Source organism: Pristiophorus japonicus, chromosome 18 (genome assembly GCF_044704955.1).
Source record: "Pristiophorus japonicus isolate sPriJap1 chromosome 18, sPriJap1.hap1, whole genome shotgun sequence".
Classification (NCBI taxonomy): domain Eukaryota; kingdom Metazoa; phylum Chordata; class Chondrichthyes; family Pristiophoridae; genus Pristiophorus; species Pristiophorus japonicus.
The window spans coordinates 16707543-16730727 of record NC_091994.1 but is presented as its reverse complement, the minus strand read 5'-3'; the positions used below and the strand labels follow the sequence as shown (position 1 = coordinate 16730727).

The 23185-nt window shown below is 44.6% G+C and overlaps 1 protein-coding gene across 1 annotated transcript in view; it reads left to right on the top strand.

Annotated features, from left to right (window-relative positions):
* The window catches only part of LOC139228572 (sperm microtubule associated protein 2-like), a 67921-nt gene that overhangs the window by 25448 nt on the left and 19288 nt on the right, over positions 1–23185 (top strand). Inside the window, exons 7-8 of the mRNA XM_070859704.1 lie at positions 5086–5152; positions 10138–10264. Of these exons, the coding sequence (XP_070715805.1) occupies positions 5086–5152; positions 10138–10264 (194 nt within the window). The remainder of the gene's footprint in view (positions 1–5085; positions 5153–10137; positions 10265–23185) is intronic.

The following is a 23185-nucleotide window of genomic DNA, read 5'->3' as shown; positions in this document are numbered from 1 at the left end:
ATGCTACTTGAATTCAAAGTGGGGGTCAATCATTTGATAGTAACTATATGAAGAAAATAGTGTCGGTGCCAACGTGTGGTGAGGCTTCTGTATGGGGTGGCAACATGCCCTCTCTCATAATGTAATCATCGTTTGCTAACAGGGTCTTTTACCAGAGTTCTCAAAGAATGTTATTCATCCAGCAGCTTTTCAGGTTTTATAAATAGGGGCATAGAGTGTGGTGTCTGTAAGCACTCTAGTAATGACTCCAAAAAGGCAAGGTATTGCAATTGAACTGTTCAACTGCCTTAGTGCATTTATTGCAGCTCCTGAATAAGGTTACAGTAAGGTGAGCTCCCTTTTATACTTGGTTACCTGCAGTGTGCAGGTGACCTCTAGGTCTCCACCTATTGCACCCTCTGGTGGTACAGGCATATTGTATACAGTGTAAATATACATTCATTAGTCTTATGTAACTGTACATTGAGTGTACAGGGTATATACATACACAACATCACTCCCCCCTAAGTCTTGTGCCACTGGCCTTTGCACTGGGTGTTCTGGCCCTCGACTTGAGTGCCCAAAGCCCTTGCATTTTGTCTGTGCTTGGGAATGGCTCTCTCCCTCTGGATCCCCAAGTCCTTATTGACACAACATTGGGAAATGGTCAGCAGTGGACGATTGGAGGTTGAAGTGGGGGTTTGAGTGGGTTCTGGGTGTGAGCCATGTATCCATGGCTACATATCCCCATTTCCCCACCCCCCCATACATAGACCATGTGTGTGGCTCGACAGTTGCACTTACATGCATGTACAAAAAAATAGGATTGGTTACATGACTGTTTAGGTTTAGCAGTAGTGGAGCAAGTACATTTTACAGATAAGGTACATACGTGGTATTACAGTCTTGCCCCTGGGGTGTAGGTGCAGGTGGGTGAGGACACTAGTTCCTGAGTGACCGGACTGTGTCCAGGTTGTCTGATGGCGGCACTGCACTCCCTGCCAGCTGGGTGGGCTCGAATCGCTCCCTTGGCTGGGTCTCAGGGCCTTTGCTAGTGGTGGGCAGAGCCACAGGAATGTGTGACCCCCCTGTCCTCCTTTGAGGGCTGCAGAGTCTCCCTGCTGCCGTTCAGCGGTAGTGGGACCCTGGTCATCCCAGGTCCCATCGGGAGGGCTGGAGGGTGCTGGCCTCTTGCTCCTGGTGCTGGGCCTAGTGGCCAGAGGGGTAGGGCCGATCTGGGACAGGGTGCCAGTTGTGGTGCCTGTGCCATCTGCTGATCGCTGGCCCTGCAGTGAATAAGCTCCCACTGTGTGTGGCCACACTCCCTGAGGCATCACCTTGGTCCCGGAGGCGCAGGCTACATGATTGGGTAGCCTGCTGGACCTGGGTGCTTCAAACGGGAGATTGCCCTTGGTTTTGTCGCCGTGCATCTTGAACCCGGCATCACACATTATTCCATCGTTTACATTCATGATACATTGGCTCCGATCGCTCAGGTACAAGTTCACATTTGTCAATTACATCTTTACCCTCAATTACATATTTTCCCTGTATATTGCCAGCATCGCTGTACAATGTTACATTTAGATACATGTGTTCATCAATTACACCTTTTCCACGTATCCTAATGGCATCGCTGTTCAACGGTTCAGTTAAATACTTGCATTTGTTAATTACATGTCTCACATTAGTATCACTGGCATCGCTGTACAAAAAGACTTCCCTTTAATTGTTCTGGGTTGCCGGTCTCCTTTAAGAGGGCCTTACAATCTTTACCCCAATCCGGTTCGCTGCTCTGGTCGCAGCCATCTTGATTTCAGGCACTTTGCCTTGTGATGCGGGCGCCATCTTTTCACTCTCCTCGAGGTAGGCTGCGGTGATCCTTCTCTCCCCAGGTTCTGCCACTGAAGCTGGGGAAACACCTTCTGCGTCAATCTTCTCCCTTTGGAGTCCTGCCTCGGCCCGCAAGGTGTGTTCTGCTAGTTCGGGTTGGATCATCTCGCCGCTGGGTAGTGCGGTCTGTATCATCGGCGCGCAGTCTAGCTGGACGGTAGGCTCTTCAGGTGCTGCGATGGATCCAAATTTGGGGCCGCCTAGGACATCGATCACTGAGGCCTGGAGGCTTTCCCAGCTCCAACAGATTTGGATTTGCTTCATCCAATTTCTTCCTAGCAGCATTGGACCATCACCAGCAACGATCCACAAAGGTAGCTTGTGCATCGTGCCGCCATAGGACACCTGGACATCCACGCTGCCAACGACTGAGATGGTGTTGTTTGTGTAAGTGAGCAACTTCGCCTGCATTGATAACATTTTAGGTTGTTCGATAGGGTTGTCCCAGAGTTTCTCGAAGGCCGCCTAGTTCATCAGTGATTGGCTCGCCCCTGCGCCGACCTCCATCGAGACTGGAACACCGTTGATTTCAACTTCTATCTTCAACGGGGAACTCTCGGTGGAGCAGGTAAACACTCCATACACCTCTTCCTGGGGCTGAGCTGCCTCCTGGACTCTCTTCGTCTTCATCAGCGCTGGAGCCCGGGTGATCGGCCAACTCTTCAGCGACTCGGTGAGTAAAATTTCTTTCACACATTCGCTGGAGATGGCCTTTAGTGTTACAGCCCTTGCAAGTATAGTCTCTGTATCTGCATTGGTGGGCTCTGTGATTTCCTCCACAGCGCCAGCATGGGGCTGGCCGGTTGGGCCCCTGCGGCAGACTCAGGGTTGTGGGGCTCGGGGTCACAGTCTTGCCTCTGAAAGACGCCATTTGGTTCACTGTACTTTCTGTGTTGGAGTCCTGGAGTTGAGTCATCATCCTTCTGGAATCGCAGGCCGAAGCCATGAATGCTTGGCTCAGGTTAATTGCTTTCTGCAGGGTGACGGTGGTGTCCGCAGAGAGCAGCCTATGGAGGAGGCCTTTGTGGCCGATTCCAATAACAAAGATGTCCCTCAGTGCTTTGGTGAGGTGGTCACCAAAATCACACGGTGCAGCCAATCGTCTCAGGTCTGCAGCATATTTTGCGATTTCTTGGCCTTCGGGCCGCCGGTGTGTGTAGCACCGGTGTCTGGCTTTTGGCTTAAGCTGTTCCTGTATCAGGGTTACGAGCTCCACGAACGTTTTCGTGGTCATCTTTTCTGGGGCTAGCAACTCCCTGACAAAGCCATGAACGGTGGGCCCACAACTGCTGAGCAGGATGGCTCGGCGCTTATCAGCCAGCGAGGTCGGTGTGTCTCCAGCCAGGTCGTTCGCGATGAAGTAGTGTTCTAGCCTTTCCACAAAGACATCCCAATCTTCTCCATCAGCAAATTGTTGAAAGTTGTCAAGGTTAGCCATTTTTTGCATGGAATTCATATTCTCGTCGCCAATTGTGGTGTTTGCAGGCACTTTATTAATGACTCCACGAGGCAAGGTATTGCACTTGAACTGTTGTGACCTTAATCCATGTATTGCAGCTCCTGAATGAGGTTACAGTAAGGTGGATACCCTTTTATACCTGGTTACCTGTGGTGTGCAGGTGACCTCTAGGTTTCCACCTGTTGCAGGTATATTGTATACATTCATTGGTCTTATGTAACTGTACATTGAGTGTACAGGGTATATACATACACAACATAGAGTATTCTTGTAATGATAATTCTGTACAAAGCAATAGTTAGGCCGTGGTTAGAGTACTGTGTGCATCTTTAAGTATCCCATTCTAGAGAAGATATTAAAGCCATTGGGAACATACAGCATAGATTCAACCTGATGACGCCAGGGATAAGAAACTGTAGATTTAATGGAGATTTTTTCAATTATGAAGGATTTTGATGAGGTGTATCGGAAAAGGTTGCTCCCTCTGTTTGGGGAATCAGTGAAAAGGGGTCAACCATTTAAAATTGTCACTAAGAGAGTAAGGAGAAAGGTTGGGAGAAATTTCAGAAGGTTGCTGGAGCATGGAATGCTTTACCACAGGGAATAGTTGAGGCAGAGATCATTGCATCTTTTAACGAGAAACTGGTTTAAATATTTGAAGCAGAGGAATTTACGGGGCTATGGGGAGAAAAAGGGCACTGGGATTAGCTTTAGATTACTCAGATACGATGAACCGAATTGTGCTGTAGACTTCTCTGGTTCTATGAGGGAGTGATCTGTAGTTCCCTCAGTCAGATTCACAGGAGGTGCAGAGAATTTCAGTAAATGAGCAAAGCAACAGGCTTTGCTTCCATCTGCACCTTGAAGAAGCTACATCCTCAAAGCCTTCCTGATAAAGTGCAACATCCCCACCGACACCTGGGAGTTCCTGGCCAAAGACAGCCCTAAGTGGAGGAAGTGCATCCGGGAGGGTGCTGAGCACCTTGAGTCTCATCGCTGAGAGCATGCAGAAATCAAGCGCAGACAGCGGAAAGAGCGTGCGGCAAATCTGTTCCACCCTCCCTTACCCTCAACAACTGTCTGTCTCACCTGTGTCAGCAACTGTAGCTCTCGTATTGGACTGTTCAGCAACCTAAGGACTCATTTTAAGAGTGGAAGCAAGTCTTCCTCGATTCCGAGGGACTGCCTATGATGATGATGACCTTGAAGAGAGAGAGAGACTTAACAAGAACCTGAGCACCAGGCTTCTGTAATAGACCCCAACAGACAAAAGGAAGATTCTTTCCTCTCCTCCAGACCCCACCCCCACATACTTTACCCAAGTGGCCTCTCTTCATATTGGAGCGCAGACAATGAGTGTTAACAGGTTGTTCATTTATGGACAACATTGCCGCTGAACCTGATCCATTCCCACCTGAAATCTACACAGGCACTTTTCAGCAAGGATCTCTGTCAAAAGACTCCAACAAAGAGACCTGAGGTAGGCCCATGGGTGTTTGTAACATTGGACCAAACCACAAGAAAAGAAACAGCGGGGTGGGGGGGGTGTTGAAATTGGTCTGGGGCGGTAGCGCAAATGGGTGATAGGGACTTGATCACCCGCTTCACACTCTTTTTTTTCTCTTATGGAGAAGATACTAGCCAAGGTCAAGTTCACCCCTATGGGTTTTTAAAAAAATGTTGTTGAATTAGCTAATAGGACAGGAGTGAGCATTTGCTGTTTTCACTTACTTGAATAATTTTATTTCCTTCAGCTGATGTACCAAGATTCATTTATCTCAGTGAACCCAAAAAGCTCGCCGAAGGTTATAAGTCAAACAGGTAAATACATTCAGGCATTTAGTAAGGAACAATAGTTCCTAGCTAAGGTCATTTCTGCACTTACTTCTACTGTAAAATCGTTATCAGCAGTCCTGTCAAGTACTACTGGCACCTTAACATTGTCTTCAATCGTGACAACTGATGCAAAGTATCTATTGACACCTAGGCTATTTGCTTTTTGCCTAAGGGCACATTTTTCTAGATGTAATTTTACTGTTGCTGGTGCACAGAAATCCTTTGTTTTTGTTATTTTGCGTTGTATTATTGTTCTGCACAGAAGTTAATACCCTTCCCCCATTTACCAAATCTTCCCACTTTCTGTGTTTTTTTTTCCTAATTTCAGGGAAATGATCAAGGACAGTTGTCACAAAGAGGAATGTTTTCCTACTTGAAACTAGTTTTTAAATCAAAAAAAAAATGCTTGGTGATGTGCCACCCTCATTCTCTGGCCCAAAATTCAGGCATAAAGTGTGGCTGTTTGGTGAGGCCCGAGTATCCCAGATATTGGGCATTGGGCCTCGTTATAGTGAAGTCAGCCCAGCATCAGAGCTCACGGGCAAAAAGTGGTACAAGATTGGGCTGTTGCTAGCATCGCTGTGGATCTGGGATCGGGGCCAGGGGTCAGGTCGGGGATCGTGGATGGGTGGTGGGGGGAGGAGGGGGGGGGGTGGCGCAGTCAGGAAGTATGGTTGCTGGAGTCTAGGGAGGGGAGTTTGGGTCGGGACCAGGAGGTCGGGCCGGGTGTGGGGAGATTGGGAGTCAGGATTGGGAGCAGGACAGTTCGGCGTTGGTGGCGGCAGCGACATGGGGGAACGGCAACAATTGTGGGGGAGTGGCGGTGTTTGCTTTCTTTAATGTGGGGTCAGAAGGCATTCAGGAAAGTTATTTACCATCGTGGTTGGCCCGAGCCAGCGCTGGCTGTCCATGGACAGACCAATCTTGTAGCGGGCTCCTCAAACAGGCGCTAGGCCTCTTATTTGCATATGCAAAGGGCCTATGGCTTGGTTCAGGTAGGGATAAAGGACGCATTTTTTGTCCTTACCCAATATGGGAGGCTGGAAATATGCGCCAGCTTTTTGCCCGCCATATTGGGGCCTTTGTAGTTTGAAAAGTGCCCCACAAACTGGTGCTAAATGGACCAATATCTAGGCCCTCGTCTCATGTGCATCGTGGGTATTAACACACTAATGGCACACTGGCCTATTCCATTATTTTGATAGCAATAACAGAAAAGTTAAAGCAAAGAACATTTTTATTTTATACACTTTTTTTTTTAAGTAGTCAGGGATTGGATGGTGCAGTGGTTTAGGCCTTTCAATTCTTGGTTTACATTTAAATTGATTCCAAACTGTATCGTGAAAGTTTTGGCTGCCTCCTGTTTATAAGGATCCGATATGAAAGAGCTTGGACAGTCTCAGCCCAGTTCTTCGCGAGCATGATTTAAGCAAGGTTTGGCATTAATTGACACAGAATTGTCAGTCTTACTCGGAGAGGCCACAGAATGAGACCATTTCTGCACATTTCTATTGAATCAATTTTAGCCACATCTCTACCCAGCACTACTGGCACTTGAGTACACCGTATCAATTTGGCACTTTGGCCATATCCTTTCCCTCATACCTAACCTGTCCTGCTAAATCTCTCAACAGTACCAATGCAGACTTTAATTGTTTTCTATATTGACCAATGACCAAGTAAGATTGGCAGGGAGGCATGATTTACATTAATGTCCCCACCCACTCATCCGCAGTTAAGAATCCCAGTCACAATCTTGGAAAAGCATATTTCTTATTGAGAAATCTAGGTGAAACTTTGAGGCCACAGAGTCGGACATCATGAAAGTCAAAAAGAGTAGGTGAGGAAATGAGTCAAATCAAGAACGTGTCATTAGATAATGCCACGTTTGGGTTTTCAAAGCTTGTACATTGTAGAAGGAAGGGAAGGTCAAGGGAGGTAAAGTCCTGAGGTCATAGAAAAGAATGATAAGAATAGGAGATGCTGCAATGAGTCTTAAGGGACTTTTAACCTTACCTATCCAGTGGAAATCAGGTCGGCGGGCAGTTAAAATCGGCGGAGTGATTTATTCACTGATGTACCGCACCATCCCACCATTTTCTATTTTAACCTGTTCTTCTGAGCAGGTGCCAAGGACAACCTCCTGAAAACCGCGGGGTCCTTCTTTAAATATGCAAATCGGGCTCTGATGATGTCATCAGGGGATCCGAGGTCATGATAGGTTAAAAACAGCTAAGATTTTTTACTTTCGTTTTGGGGCCAGGAGGAGGAAGAGTGATTCTCTCAGCCTGAGAAGGAAAGTTTAGACCTCCCCTGCTCCAGGCTTCTCTCACCACCGCCCCACACCCCCCAAACTTTCCTCCCACGAGACTCTCCCAAAACCCCCTCCCCGCGACTCTCCTTGCCAGTGACTGTTCCTTTGGTACCTCCTGCCGCCCAAAATTCCGCACCTGCCCACTGGCTAGCTGCCATTTCCTGCCCGTTTCAGACTGGCTGCTGACTGGTTGAATGCAGTTGAGGCCCAGGTGTTAAAATTGTCCCGGCCTCACACTGCCAAGATTCGGGGGTGGGTGGAAGGGGGGGGCGGGGGCAGGGACTTGGCACTCATCGAACACCCTACCCGCTGTAATGCATTTGCTTCATGGGTTCTTTGCTTAAGAATTCATAGCAACACATTGCTATTAAGAACTAGTTGGTTTATTAGCAAAGGTTTAACAATCACACTACACCTTACCAGTTCAACTGTCTTAGTTGTGCACTTTAAACAAATGCCTCCTGCAAGGGGGGTCACACTCCAAAATAAATTTTTTTCCAGTGCCCTTTTTTTTGGGGGCGGTGGGGTGTGGGTTTAGGGCACTAAAAACAGAAATTTTACAAGTGCCCCCGGTTAAAAGGGGGGAGGGCACTAAAACCGGCAAATTAAACAAATTAAACTTCAAACTTAAATGATCAAATTAAAATTTGGTTGCCGGGGGTGACGATGCACTCCAGTCCCTCCGGCGCCCACCTCTCGCGAAAGGCCGTGAGTGCACCGGTGGACACCGCGTGCTCCATCTCCAGGGACACCCTGGCTCGGATGTAACCGCGGAAGAGACGCAGGCAGTCGGGCTGAATAACCCCCTCGACCGCCCACTGCCTGGACCGGCTGATGGCCCCCTTGGCCATGCCCAGGAGCAGTCCTATGAGAAGGCCCTCCGACCTGCCCACTCCCTTCCGTACAGGGTGCCCAAAGATCAGGAGTGTGGGACTGAAGTGCAACCAGAATTTGAGGATCAGCCCCTTCAAATAATGGAACAGGGGCTGCAACCTCGCACATTCGATAAAAACATGGAACACGGACTCTTCCAGACCTCAGAAATTGCAGGCGGCCTGGGAACCCATGAACTGACTTAAAAACTTATTGCACGGGACTGCTCCAGGCCAAGTCCCCAATAAATAGAGGGAGGACTCCCGCATAGAGTGCACTCCATTGGGGAACCCGCCTCCTCCGGAACATTACCAGTTCATCCACCAGGCTTGCAACCAGCTGGATCCCCTAAACCCAACTGGCTGGGGTTTTATTGAGTCTTGTGAACATCGCGTGACTGGCTAAGCCACTCCCAACTCAACAGCTCTGCAAACGGCATACATTGCACCTGCTCAATTCCTGGTTAAAATCGGGGATTTCGTTTCAAGACAGCGGTGACAGGACAACATGTAGGACATCATATATGGAACTTAAGAGAAGAAAGGTCGGAGGAGCAGTGATAAAAGTAGCATTGGTGAAACAGGAAGACATAGAAACATAGAAACATAGAAAATAGGTGCAGGAGCAGGCCATTCAGCCCTTCTAGCCTGCACCGCCATTCAATGAGTTCATGGCTGAACATGAAACTTCAGTACCCCCTTCCTGCTTTCTCGCCATACCCCTTGATCCCCCGAGTAGTAAGGACTTCATCTAACTCCCTTTTGAATATATTTAGTGAATTGGCCTCAACTACTTTCTGTGGTAGAGAATTCCAAGACAAGAAAGACAAGAAAGGTTGTGAAGCTAGAAGAACTGGCTATCATTTGATAAGCTTTCTCTTGTATCCTGTCAAAGAGTGCAAGAGAGATACTACGTAACAGCTTCCCCAGGTATGAGTAAAATATATATTTTCTTGATGGCTCATGGTTGTGTGGTAAAGCTGTCATGGAAATCTTTGTGCTACAATAGATGGAATCCGCTAATAGGGAACCACACTCTGTAGTGATAACACTCTGCCCCCCACATCGAGCAACTTGAATGGTATAAATTCTCTTCAAAATCTCATGAAAAAAATCATTCCAACATGCTTAGAAGGTAACAGGACACATGTGAGCCATACAGGAGCTCAAGATAGAAGATACACCTCAGGTATTCGGGTGGTCTTATCAAGGTGTCGGTCATTCCACAGACAACCAACCGCAGCAACGATATTACTGCAAACACCATGTTTATAAATGGAATTCTCTTATTAAACGTTCTACACACACAGCAACTTTATTGTAAGATGGCTGCTTGAAAAGCAACTGAATGAAATTCTGATAAACCCATCAAATATAATTGCATATTGAAGAAGAAGAACAACAACTTTTATTTATATAAGCGCCTATAATGTAGTAAAATGACCCAAGGCGCTTCACAGCAGTGTTATAAGACAAAACAGATAAATTGGTTGATTATTGAGAAGTGAGACTTGTGTTTGGCAAGCAACAACAGAACATCATTTTTTTAATGACCCCCATGTCGTACATACCAGAAAGCCACAGATTGGCAGAGTGTGCCTGTAATTTGTATGTATATGTGTGCGTGCGTGCGTGCGTGTGTGAATGTAGTTTTTTTGGTTAGCTAAGATTTCCGTGGTGACTATCGGATGCTGTGCTGGGATTGTATTACAGGGGAGCTTGTCATTATTTGAATCCATTGTAGTCGGAATAAGCCAAAGCTAACATGAGCATTTCTGATGTAGATCGACACCTATCTGGCCTGTGCGCCGTAAAACAATGAGAGCGTTGCCCAGTTCAAGGATCTATGAACTAGCCAAACCAAAACAGGTCCACAAGGATTGGCTGCCAGACCGATCAGTTTACACTACGGTAGGTGTGCACAACTTATTTAACTCTCTCGCCACAACTGTTTAGTATATACTAGCCCTGAATTTATGCTATGGAACACCAACGTACAAATGTTGAACACATTTATCTGAAATTCCTCACTGTTATTTTAGCTGATGTGCTAATCTCTTTAAAATAAACAGGTTTGTTAAAATAAAGGAGAATTTGTTATCAGACCATAACATGGCTCATTAATTTTCGAAATATTCTTTCTTAATCAGAGCAAGTAATATGTCTGTTGATTTTGAAAATAATTCAGAGCTTTTTCCACTGTATCACCTTCCAAAAGATTTAAGAGACCACAAGGGCTTTTCGTTTAGGCATCCTCTGATTGGAATTATAATCTGACGTGAATTTTAGATAATTATTCGGTTAGCATGCCCAGGATGAAATTAGAAAACTGAGATTACAATTCATTTTGAGCTAGGTAAGTCAATTTTCTCAACAGAATCTCAGCTGAATCATTTTAAACTTGAGTATCAATCTCTGGATGACTGGTCATTCATCAGAAATCACGAGGGAACATTAGTGAGACATGGATCATGGTGCAGAAGGCGGCAAGAACATAAAATCATTTTTTTTTAACGAGCAAAATGACTGCTTTCAGTTAATGCAACCCAAATAAAGAAAGATATAGGACCCTCAAATTTATGAATTGGATTTAAGCTGCGTTCACACTACAACTTTAGCATCGGCGCAAAGTGATTTCACCCTGCTGCATTTGTAGGGCAGCCTGAATCCAATGCCAGGGTCCAATAGTGAAAAGGAGTGATTCTCACTAGTGTCACTCACTTCGCAGTTAGCTCGGATTTTGCCACCTGATTTGTGCTCCACTGGCAGTATGCTCCAAGGGGGCTTCCCTCGTGATCTCCCGGCATAACCTTGGTAGAAAACTGGTGGACACCCCAGGGACACGCTGCAACCAGCCGTTTACTCCATTTCTCTGCAATTTCCACCAATGTTGTGGCAAGAGATTGGGGAACCCCTGCGGAACGTCTGTATGCATAAAAAGTTCATTCCTTATCAGGCTCAAGAGGTTCAGAGTCATCTTCCATCTTGTTACAGTGCTACGCTGCAATAATCACTGCTCTGCTGGAATGGCTTGAAAACCATTCTCTCAGCTTGACAAATAGAGGGCAACATGGAGGTGCTGAGAAGGAACATCAACATTTCTTCCTGTTTGTAAATTATTTGTGCTTCACAACAAATGGCCTGTTAAAGATCCGGCATACTGAATTTCACCATTTGTCGACAGAAAGTTTATAACCTATAAACTCTTGATAATACACTTAAAAAAAAAAAAAAATCCTATTGCAAAAGCAAAATACTGCCGATACTGGAAATCTGAAATAAAAAGAGAAAATGTTGGAAATACTCAGCAAGTCTGAGGAGAGAGAAACAGGGTTAATGTTTCAGCTCGATGACCTTTCATCAGAACACTGGCGAAAGCTCATCGACCTGAAATATCCTGACCTGCTGATTATTTCAGTTTCTATTATTATTTAAAAATCCTGTGTGTGTTTGGAGCACCTCATAGTCATGACCAATGATGTGTAGCTCCTAACTTTCTTTTTGCATCTGTACCAAGTAAACAAAATATTGGTGCCCAGAAGAAGTCTTAATAGTTCAGTCCATAAACGTGTCACCATAATTCACTATTGGATCTAGAATATTGAAACTATAGAGCACATTTCGACTCCTTTGATCAACTTTCAAGTGAAAGAATAATGCTGATGTGCTTGCCAGATGTCTTGTGTATGATGGGGGTGAAATTACTCAGTGCATAGGCAATATGTTAAATGGAAATTAAAACTTTGCCCTGTTTTAATGCATTCACAGGATGCCCAAATTTACTTTATGTAGCTTCATAGAATCATAGAAATTTGCGGCACATAAGGAGGCGATTCAGCCCGACTTGTCTGCGCTGGTTGAAAAAGACCTATCCAGCCTAATTCTACTTTCCAGCTCTTGCAGATTACAGCACTTCAAGTGCATATCCAAGTACTTTTTAAATGTGATGAGGGTTTCTGCCTCTACCACCTTTTCAGGCAGTGAACTCCAGACCCCACCATTCTCTGGGTGAAAATATTTCTCCTCCATTCTCCTCTAATCCTTCTACCAATTACTTTAAATCTATGCCCCCTAGTTAGTGACCTCTCTGCTAAGGGAAATAGGTGTTTCTTATCCACTCTATCTAGGCCCCTCATAGAAACATAGAAACATAGAAAATAGGTGCAGGAGCAGGCCATTCAGCCCTTCTAGCCTGCACCGCCATTCAATGAGTTCATGGCTGAACATGAAACTTCAGTACCCCCTTCCTGCTTTCACGCCATACCCCTTGATCCCCCGAGTAGTAAGGACTTCATCTAACTCCCTTTTGAATATATTTAGTGAATTGGCCTCAACTACTTTCTGTGGTAGAGAATTCCACAGGTTCACCACTCTCTGGGTGAAGAAGTTTCTCCTTATCTCGGTCGTAAATGGCTTACCCCTTATCTTTAGACTGTGACCCCTGGTTCTGGACTTCCCCAACATTGGGAACGTTCTTCCTGCATCCAACCTGTCCAAACCCGTCAGAATTTTAAACGTTTCTATGAGGTCCCCTCTCACTCTTCTGAACTCCAGTGAATACAAGCCCAGTTGATCCAGTCTTTCTTGATAGGTCAGTCCCACCATCCCGGGAATCAGTCTGGTGAATCTTCGCTGCACTCCCTCAATAGCAAGAATGTCCTTCCTCAAGTTAGGAGACCAAAACTGTACACAATACTCCAGGTGTGGCCTCACCAAGGCCCTGTACAACTGTAGCAACACCTCCCTGCCCCTGTACTCAAATCCCCTCGCTATGAAGGCCAACATGCCATTTGCTTTCTTAACCGCCTGCTGTACCTGCATGCCAACCTTCAATGACTGATGTACCATGACACCCAGGTCTCGTTGCACCTTCCCTTTTCCTAATCTGTCACCATTCAGATAATAGTCTGTCTCTCTGTTTTTACCACCAAAGTGGCTAACCTCACATTTATCCACATTATACTTCATCTGCCATGCATTTGCCCACTCACCTAACCTATCCAAGTCACTCTGCAGCCTCATAGCATCCTCCTCGCAGCTCACACTGCCACCCAACTTAGTGTCATCCGCAAATTTGGAGATACTACATTTAATCCCCTCGTCTAAATCATTAATGTACAATGTAAACAACTGGGGCCCCAGCACAGAACCCTGCGGTACCCCACTAGTCACTGCCTGCCATTCCGAAAAGTACCCATTTACTCCTACTCTTTGCTTCCTGTCTGACAACTAGTTCTCAATCCACGTCAGCACACTACCCCCAATCCCATGTGCTTTAACTTTGCACATTAATCTCCTGTGTGGGATCTTGTCGAAAGCCTTCTGAAAGTCCAAATATACCACATCAACTGGTACTCCTTTGTCCACTTTATTGGAAACATCCTCAAAAAATTCCAGAAGATTTGTCAAGCATGATCTCCCTTTCACAAATCCATGCTGACTTGGACCTATCATGTCACCATTTTCCAAATGCGCTGCTATGACATCCTTAATAATTGATTCCATCATTTTACCCACTACTGAGGTCAGGCTGACCGGTCTATAATTCCCTGCTTTCTCTCTCCCTCCTTTTTTAAAAAGTGGGGTTACATTGGCTACCCTCCACTCGATAGGAACTGATCCAGAGTCAATGGAATGTTGGAAAATGACTGTCAATGCATCCGCTATTTCCAAGGCCACCTCCTTAAGTACTCTGGGATGCAGTCCATCAGGCCCTGGGGATTTATCGGCCTTCAATCCCATCAATTTCCCCAACACAATTTCCCGACTAATAAAGATTTCCCTCACTTCCTCCTCCTTACTAGACCCTCTGACCACTTTTATATCCGGAAGGTTGTTTGTGTCCTCCTTAGTGAATACTGAACCAAAGTACTTGTTCAATTGGTCTGCCATTTCTTTGTTCAATTAAGTATCTTGTGCATGAAACACAAAAGGATAGTATGCAGGTACAGCAAGTGATCAGGAAGGCCAATGGAATCTTGGCTTTTATTGCAAAGGGGGATAGAGTATAAAAGCAGGGAAGTCTTGCTACAGTTGTACAGGGTATTGGTGAGGCCACACCTGGAATACTGCGTGCAGTTTTGGTTTCCATATTTACAAAAGGATATACTTGCTTCGAAGGCAGTTCAGAAAAGGTTCACTAGGTTGATTCCAAAGATGAGGTAGTTGACTTATGAGGAAAGGTTGAGTAGGTTGGGCCTCTACTCATTGGAATTCAGAAGAATGAGAGGTGATCTGATCGAAACGTATAAGATTATGAGGGGGCTTGACGGGGTGGATGCAGAGAGGATGTTTCCGCTGATAGGGGAGATGAGAACTAGAGAGCATAATCTTAGAATAAGGGGCCGCCCATTTAAAACTAAGATGAGGAGAAATTTCTTCTCTCAGAGGGTTGTGGATCTGTGTAATTTACTGCCTCAGAGAGCTGTGGAAGCTGGGACATTGAATAAATTTAAGACAGAAATAGACAGTTTCTTAAACGATAAGGCGTTATGGAGAGCGGGTAGGGAAGTGAACCCGAGTCCATGATCGGATCAGCCATGATCGTATTGAATGGTGAAGCAGGCTCGAGGGGCCATATGGCCTACTCCTGCTCCTATTTCTTATGTTCTTATTATCCCATCAGCCTCCTCTGTTCCAAAGAAAACAAACCCAGTCTATGCAATTTTCCTCATAGCTAAAATTCTCCAGTCCTGGCAACATCCTCATAAATCTTTTCTGTACCCTCTCTAGTGTAATCACATTTTTTCTGTAATGTGGTGACCAGAACTGTACGCAGTAGTCTAGCTGTGGCCTAATTAGTGTTTTATACAGTTCTAACATAACCTCTCTGCTCTTATATTCTATGCCTCAGATAATAAAGTAAAGTATCCCGTATGCTTTCTTAACCACCTTATTGACCTGTCCTGCTACCTTCAGGGATTTGTGGACATACATTCTGTTGTGGAGAAATCTTCCTTTCTCCCGAGTGGACCCACTGAAATAGAGGATCAATGTCCAATTGATGACAGACTCCAGAGATAGGTTCGAAATGATCTTTATTCCAACATATGCAGAGGAAGCTCTCAGTCTTAGCAGCCTAAGACAGGATCTTCCAAAAACACAAAGGTTTCTCACACAACTATACAGTTTTCAAGGCATTCAGGCCTCGTGAACACTAAACCACGACCACTAATTGGTCTACAACCAATCATTGGAGTGACATTGATGGGTTAACCCTTATCAGACTGGCTGCTGAGTGGTTTGCAATCTCTTCATCTTCTATAGAATATGGAATTGATCTCAGCCTTTTGGAATGTGTTGTTTCTACAATTTTGACCTTGCTCTAGCCTTTTCAGCCTGTTCTGTATTCTTTAATAGATAAACATACAAGCCTGTTCTATGTGTTCCTTCAAAATCTAACGCTTTTATTTTATGTTATACGGCCATTTTCTATCATTTCTAAGCGACTTTTACATACAATCTGTCTGTATTTTTCACCCCCTTACAATCTCCCCTTATGGCCCTTGGCTATACACAAGCAGGCCATACCGTTGAGATTTGTTTAAGAACACCCTCCGGTTTTCCTTGACCAGTGGCCACCTAGCCTGGAGTACCATCACGTGTCTCTCCAAACCTCAAACAGTGCGCCCCTTGTCCATCCTCTGCTCATAAATATTTTCCCTGCCGCAGAGAGTTGTTGATGCCAGTTCATTGAATATATTCAAGAAGGAGTTAGATATGGCCCTTACGGCTAAGGGGATCAAGGGGTACGGAGAGAAAGCAGGAAAGGGATACTGAGGGAATGATCAGCCTTGATCGTAGTGAATGGTGGTGCAGGCTCGAAGGGCAGAATGGCCTACTCCTGCATCTATTTTTTATGTTTCTATGTTTCCTGCCCCGAGGTTGACCTAGCCTTAATTGCCCTTACTCGTCGTCGGGCCTTCCGTTTTCTTGCTGCAGCACATTGCAAACACAACAAATATAGCACAATCAGTAATTGAAGCACGATAAGTACATGAGATATTATATTTATCCAAGAATGAATTTGAATGTTCAGTCCCCAGTTCCATAGATCATCCCACCATGTGGTGAACTTAATGATATCCTTCCGAATGTCCTGGTTGTTTTACCTGAGAGTGTAGCAGGCTCTCTGACTCTTGACAACTATTTCTCGCAGTTTGATGAGGTGTTCTGGTAATGGGGGCACCTCATCCCCAAACATGGTCACGTACTTGGCGAGCTCCTCCTTTATGTCTCCTAACACCTGTATCGATGTTGACAATCGTCGATGAATGTCTACCAATTCCTCCTTTATGATTCTCACAGGTATTTCCGGAACAAAGCAGAATGTAGCAGTGGGGATCTGGCATTCCTGCTGATTGTACTTAAAGGATTTCTGCTTAGTCGTTACACAGTATTCTCCGTTGCTTACATACACCACGTATGTCTTTCTCCATTGTGCATCCACGGTTTCCATGGTGCAATTTACCTGCGTACTTGTAATATTAAATCCGCAAGCCGCCTCAGGATCACAGCTAATTTTATGAGGGCATATCGTGGTGACCTGATGAGTAACACATCCTTCCAATTTTGTTCCTATCAAACTGTCTCCGTAAGTTACAGCATATGGTAGCATCTCGTGATAAGCTATATACACACCTTCTCTAATAATCCCTATTTTTGTACTTCATACACTTCTTTTGGGTTATCTCCTTCCATAATTACTGGAATGGCCAGTACCAATCCTATTAGTCCCCTTTATCATTATTACATTCCACTTGTGCGAGATAGACGCGTATCATCCCCCTGAATTGACATCCTTGTGTTTCCTTTGAATGCATGGTCAAATTGACCAATTGGTCTTTGCTGATCCTTCGGGGAACCTCCCCTCGGTGGATCTGTGCTAAATTTTCCCTTGTCTGTTCTACTACCCAGGTCCCGATTATACTGCAGACATCATTCTTAGCTGCTTGGTCAGAGGCTGCATGCTCTTCCTTGATTATTGTCTATGAGAACGGGACCTAATTGGCCCCCTGTTGGCATAGTTACTTTGTCTGAGGATTTATTGTACCAATCCTCGGTACAACTGCTGCGTTCTTTAAGAACACTATTCAGGGAGTTCCAGATTAGTCAAATTTAACACAGTGGGTACCAAATCATGGGGAACACTATCATAAGAACATAAGAAATAGGAACAGGAGTAGGCCATATGGCACCTCGAGCCTGCTCCGCCATTCAATAAGATCATGGCTGATCCGACCATGGACTCAGCTCCACTTGCCTGCCCGGTCCCATAACCCCTTATCCCCTTATCGTTTAAAAAATTGTCTATTTCTGTCTTAAATTTATTCAATGTCCCAGCCTCTACAGCTCTCTGAGGCAGTAAATTCCATCGATTTACAACCCTCTGAGAGAAGAAATTTCTCCTCATCTCAGTTTTAAAAGGGCAGCTCCTTATTCTAAGATCATGCCCTCTAGTTCTAGTCTCCCCTATCAGCAGAAACATCCTCTCTGCATCCACCTTGTCAAGCCTCCTCATAATCTTATACATTTCGATAAGATCACCTCTCATTCTTCTGAATTCCAATGAGTAGAGGCCCAACCTACTCAACCTTTCCTCATAAGTCAACCTCCTCATCTCCAGAATCAACCTTCTCTGAACTGCCTCCAAAGCAAGTATATCCTTTCGTAAATATGGAAACCAAAACTGCATGCAGTATTCCAGGTGTGGCCTCACCAATACGCTGTACAACTGTAGCAAGACTTCCCTGCTTTTATACTCCATCCCCTTTGCAATAAAGGCCAAGATTCCATTGGCCTTCCTGATCACTTGCTGTATCTGCATACTATCCTTTTGTGTGTTTCATGCACAAGTACCCCCAGGTCCCGCTGTACTGCAGCATTTTGCAATCTTTTTAAATAATAACTTGCTCTCTGATTTTTTTCTGCCAAAGTGCATGCCCTCACACTTTCCAACATTGTACTCCATCTGCCAAGTTTTTGCCCACTCACTTAGCCTGCCTATGTCCTTTTGCAGATTTTTTGTGTCCTCCTCACACATTGCTTTTCCTCCCATTTTTGTATCGTCAGCAAACTTAGCTACGTTACACTCAGTCCCTTCTTCTAAGTTGTTAATATAGATTGTAAATAGTTGGGGTCCCAGCACTGATCCCTGCGGCACCCCACTAGTTACTGGTTGTCAACCAGAGAATGAACCATTTATCCTCTCTGTTTTCTGTTAGCCAATCCTCTATCCATGCTAATATATTACCCCCAACCCCATGAACTTTTATCTTATCTCTTCACATAATATAATAGCTCTTCACATTTCACTAACACCAATTTATTTTGTAGCCCTGGTGAGTGTTCTGGGCACTGAACCCGCCTATCAGACACTGACGGTGTATCTAGTTCAGCTGCCTGTGACCTGGTTGTTGGGGATGGGGTGGTAGGCTCGTCCCTTGTTACCATCGTTATACCTGGTGGTTGTGGACACTGTTCCTGCTTTATGCACACGACAATTCCCTCTTTCCCCTTTTGTATGCACCCTTGTGACATTCTTGACCGTGTCATTCCTGTTATTTTAAACTTAGTCATTGTCTTAGTCAGGGGATCTGAATTGTCTGGCCAATCAGATATTTCTCACTTTGGCGTTCCTGGGTCTCACTCTCCTGAGCTTGTTCCTTGTTGCTGTTTGGTATCATATGCCATAATGACTGAAACAGATGTCTCTGAGCATGTTACACATTCCGTTTTCTTACTATTTCTCCGCCATTCTATCCCAACACCTCTATGTCTCTTGGTACAGTTTCATACCATCGTCTCTTGCCATTTAGTTTGGCTATTATATGTGTTAGCGGGCATGTTATTGTAATATATAGTTTCCCATGGCTCATTTGCCCCTTGTGCCAGCATCAATGTGTACTTCTCTTGTGGGTTAACACAGGACGAGGAGCCTAAAGCTGAATTCCTTTTACACCATCCCATTGTGGTCTTAGGTTCGCATTTCACCCGGACCTAACGAGCCTGTGCTGTCTGCGAGTGACTACTACCCATCGTGCTTGGTCACTTGGCTGCCATCCTTGTTCCACCTTGTCACAATGGATTCGCCATTGGTGTGGAAGAAGAGGCCGTGGGCCGTGATCTTTCCTTGAATATAGGGTTATTGGGCCTTCACATGTCAGCTGAAGTCCAGTATCAGCTGGCACGGATATGGTAGTTTCATTGATACAGCTCCCAAAATCAGGGGTATAGTACCCATGCTCCCCCGGAGGATCCTGATCACCAATGTTATCATTATCATTAACTGCATTTTATACTCGCACCAGCTCGAACTCCTGCCGGTGATTGATGCCTCTCCACTGTCGTCTTTCTAGCCAGACTTTCCAAAGCAGCACAGTTGTTACAGATATTGTTATGGTCCCCGGTATTGACTATATAGTTCCGTCAATTAGTTTATTTTCCCAGTCCCAGTGTCTTCTATAGTACTTCTCAGTTTCATCATATGGAATGATAGTAGGATCGCCACTTGTCTGTAACAAAAGATAATCCGGTCGTCATCGGTTAATTATTTGTACGGTATTAGCTGTGTCCAATGCTTCCATCTTCCCTTTCCTCCATGTCTACATATGCGCAGGTGTCACTGGTCATAAGCACCTCATATGGGCCCTGAAAATAGGTGCAGGAGTAGGCCATTCAGCCCTTCGAGCCTGCACCATCATTCAATAAGATCATGGCTGATCATTCACCTCAGTACCCCTTTCCTGTTTTCTCTCCATACCCCTTGATCCCTTTAGCCGTCCAGCAGGGAGAGAAGAGAGAGAAAAGTTCCTGGCTTGCGTTTTTTATATTCCTCAAGGCCATTGTCCTCAAAGTCTCCCGATTGGACTTTGGTTCCAGGGCAGCTTCTTATTGGCTCTCCTCACACATGTGGCTGTCTGGTCTGGCTCAGCCAACTCTGATTAGTTTAAATGGCTTTCCAATACACAAAACCCATGCGGCAGCTCTGGGGGCTTTAATTTTATTTCTTACAAAACTTAGCCCATGCTGGCAATCTGTGGGATTCCATTTTATCTCAACACAAACAGGCCTTTCTGTTAATCTACACTTTTAACATTTATACATGCACATGATCAATTTTAATCATTAATAAACACTTTTATTCTTACATTGATTCCCTAACTGTTCCGGGGATTCTACCGTGTGGTGCACTTTTATTTTTATTACTGCGGCCTCTATGGAGAGCCCTGCGGCCTCTACCAATCCCCTTGGCTTCCACCCCTCCTTTTCCTGCGGAGTGGCTTCTCCCTGTACCTTAAGCATGTTTACTTCCTCTCTCCATTTTACACATTCCATTAAAGATAGAAAACATAGATCAAACATTCTAACTTGGTCCCAGTCATTATACATTTTTAAAAATATTTTAAAAAACGATTGCTATTTATTTTCCTTCTGGCACGTTGGAAAACATTCACTTCCAATTAAGAAATTTAAATTAATAATGTCCAATATTTTAAAATTTCATGCAGCGATGCTAACGTTGTTGTCCAAAAAGTCATCATCATCATAGGCAGTCCCTCGGAATCGAGGAAGACTTGCTTCCACTCCTGAAGCGAGTTCTTTGGCGGCTGAACAGTCCAATATGAGAGCCACAGGCCCTGTCACAGGTGGAACAGACATTCGTTGAGGGAAGGGGTGGGTGGGACTGGTTTGCTGCACGCTCCTTCCGCTGCTTGACCTCTTCACGCTCTCGGCGTTGAGATTCGAAGAGCTCAGCGCCCTCCCGGATGCACTTTCTCCACCGAGGGTGGTCTTCAGCCAAGGACTCCCAGGTGTCAGTAAATAAAACAGCTGTCAGCGGAAAGGGTTAACTCCTTTGCAGGTTTGTAAGAAGGCATGATGTCATTACGTGACTTCGCGTAATTCTTTCTTTTTTTAAAAACCTTTCCTGATATGAGAGACAAGTGCTCACAATTCATCTCGATCTCGCCACCTCGAGCACGACTGTCTCTCATCAGAGAATAAGGCATTTTAGATTGCATCTAAACTTTCCAGCATTATTTCCAAACTGTCCAGTATCATCCATTTTAAAAAGGTTTCCAACCCCAAAATTAAAATTTATTTTACCGATCTAGAAACTTTCCCGTAATTTAGAATATAATTTCCCAAACAACCAAACGGCAACTTTTATTTTTCCTAGCAAAAATCATTATCAACATAGAAGGTCTTTTATCTCTTTTTCCAATGTTGTGAACGCTTCCTATCTGGAACTAGGGGCATTCACACTTTGAAATAACCAGAATTTCACTGTGACCACAATGAAAGTCTGATTTTCATTGGTTAATTAACCTTAATTAAATTCAGACCAATATGTTTTTTTTTCTGTAGCCAATATGTTATTAACTAAACACAATACAAAGCAGATAAAATTTGACATCAGTTTCCGTATTCTTCTTTCTTCGGAAGCCTTTCCAATGAACTGGAAAAATACTGAATTAGTTTTTATATGTAGCAAACTTCACACATTTTACACAAAAGGGAAAAGAGAGCAGAGCTTCCCTTAGCTCGTAGTTCAGAAGAATGAAAGGGGACCTCATAGAAACGTTTAAAATTCTGATGGGTTTAGACAGGTTAGATGCAGGAAGAATGTTCCCAATGTTGGGGAAGTCCAGACCCAGGGGTCACAGTCTAAGGATAAGGGGTAAGCCATTTAGGACCGAGATGAGGAGAAACTTCTTCACCCAGAGAGTGGTGAACCTGTGGAATTCTCTACCACAGAAAGTTGTTGAGGCCAATTCACTAAATATATTCAAAAAGAAGTTAGATGAAGTCCTTACTACTCGGGGGATCAAGGGGTATTGCGAGAAAGCAGGAATGGGATACTGAAGTTGCATATTCAGCCATGAACTCATTGAATGGCGGTGCAGGCTAGAAGGGCCGAATGGCCTACTCCTGCACCTATTTTCTATCTTTCTATGTAGCTCCGAGAAATTTATGCCGGCTTTTTAAAAAAAGGGACACTAAAGAAGACTATGCTTTTTAAACGTTCAAATTGATTTGCTTGCAATAACCAAATTGAAAAGACTGTGCTTTGTTATGATTCAAATTGATTTAAAACAAGACCACGGAATTTTTTTTTAGGTAATCCAACTAAAATTGTGGGTTTTTTTAACAACTGTAACTTCAAGGCTGAAGTTTTATCTTTTGTTAAACAACCTGTCTTTTGTGTGTTTCATGGCTCCGTAAATCATCATCAAAATAAATTCGCACCTGCATTTCTAACTTAAAATCTAGTTCAATTCTAGGTACATAATTTTCCCAGATCCAGTACAACATTACAAAGGGTTAAAAAAGCTTTCAGCTCCATATCCGAAAAGTGGGGGAGCTAAAACAAACATACAGATTCTTTTTTCTTTTTAAAAGACAGGCTTTCAGACAAATGAAAAATTCATTAACTCCCATCCCAAACATTCCACAGTCAAGAAAACTTCCAAAAAGACACACACTTTCATATCTTTCTATTTTTTTCTTATCTCTCTCAGCTAAAAACTTAGTAATCGACCCCTTGGTTCCCCAATGGATGTTTCGGCCATTAGCTAAGAACATAGCAATCGATCACTCGGGTCCCCAATCATGGTTGTTTCGGCCACCCCTTTAAAATCGTAAGCCTAGCGGGTTTCTCCCGACCACTGCTTTCGGGTGGTTCTTGCGCGGTTTGTTTTTCTGCTCTTTCATAGTCTGACTCTGTGGTTCGCTCTTTAGTTACGCAGCTTTACAAGTACGTTCCGACCTGACCGCACCTTCTCCTGGGTCTGTCTCAAATTTGTTTGGATACCTCGGTCTTACCGGCCG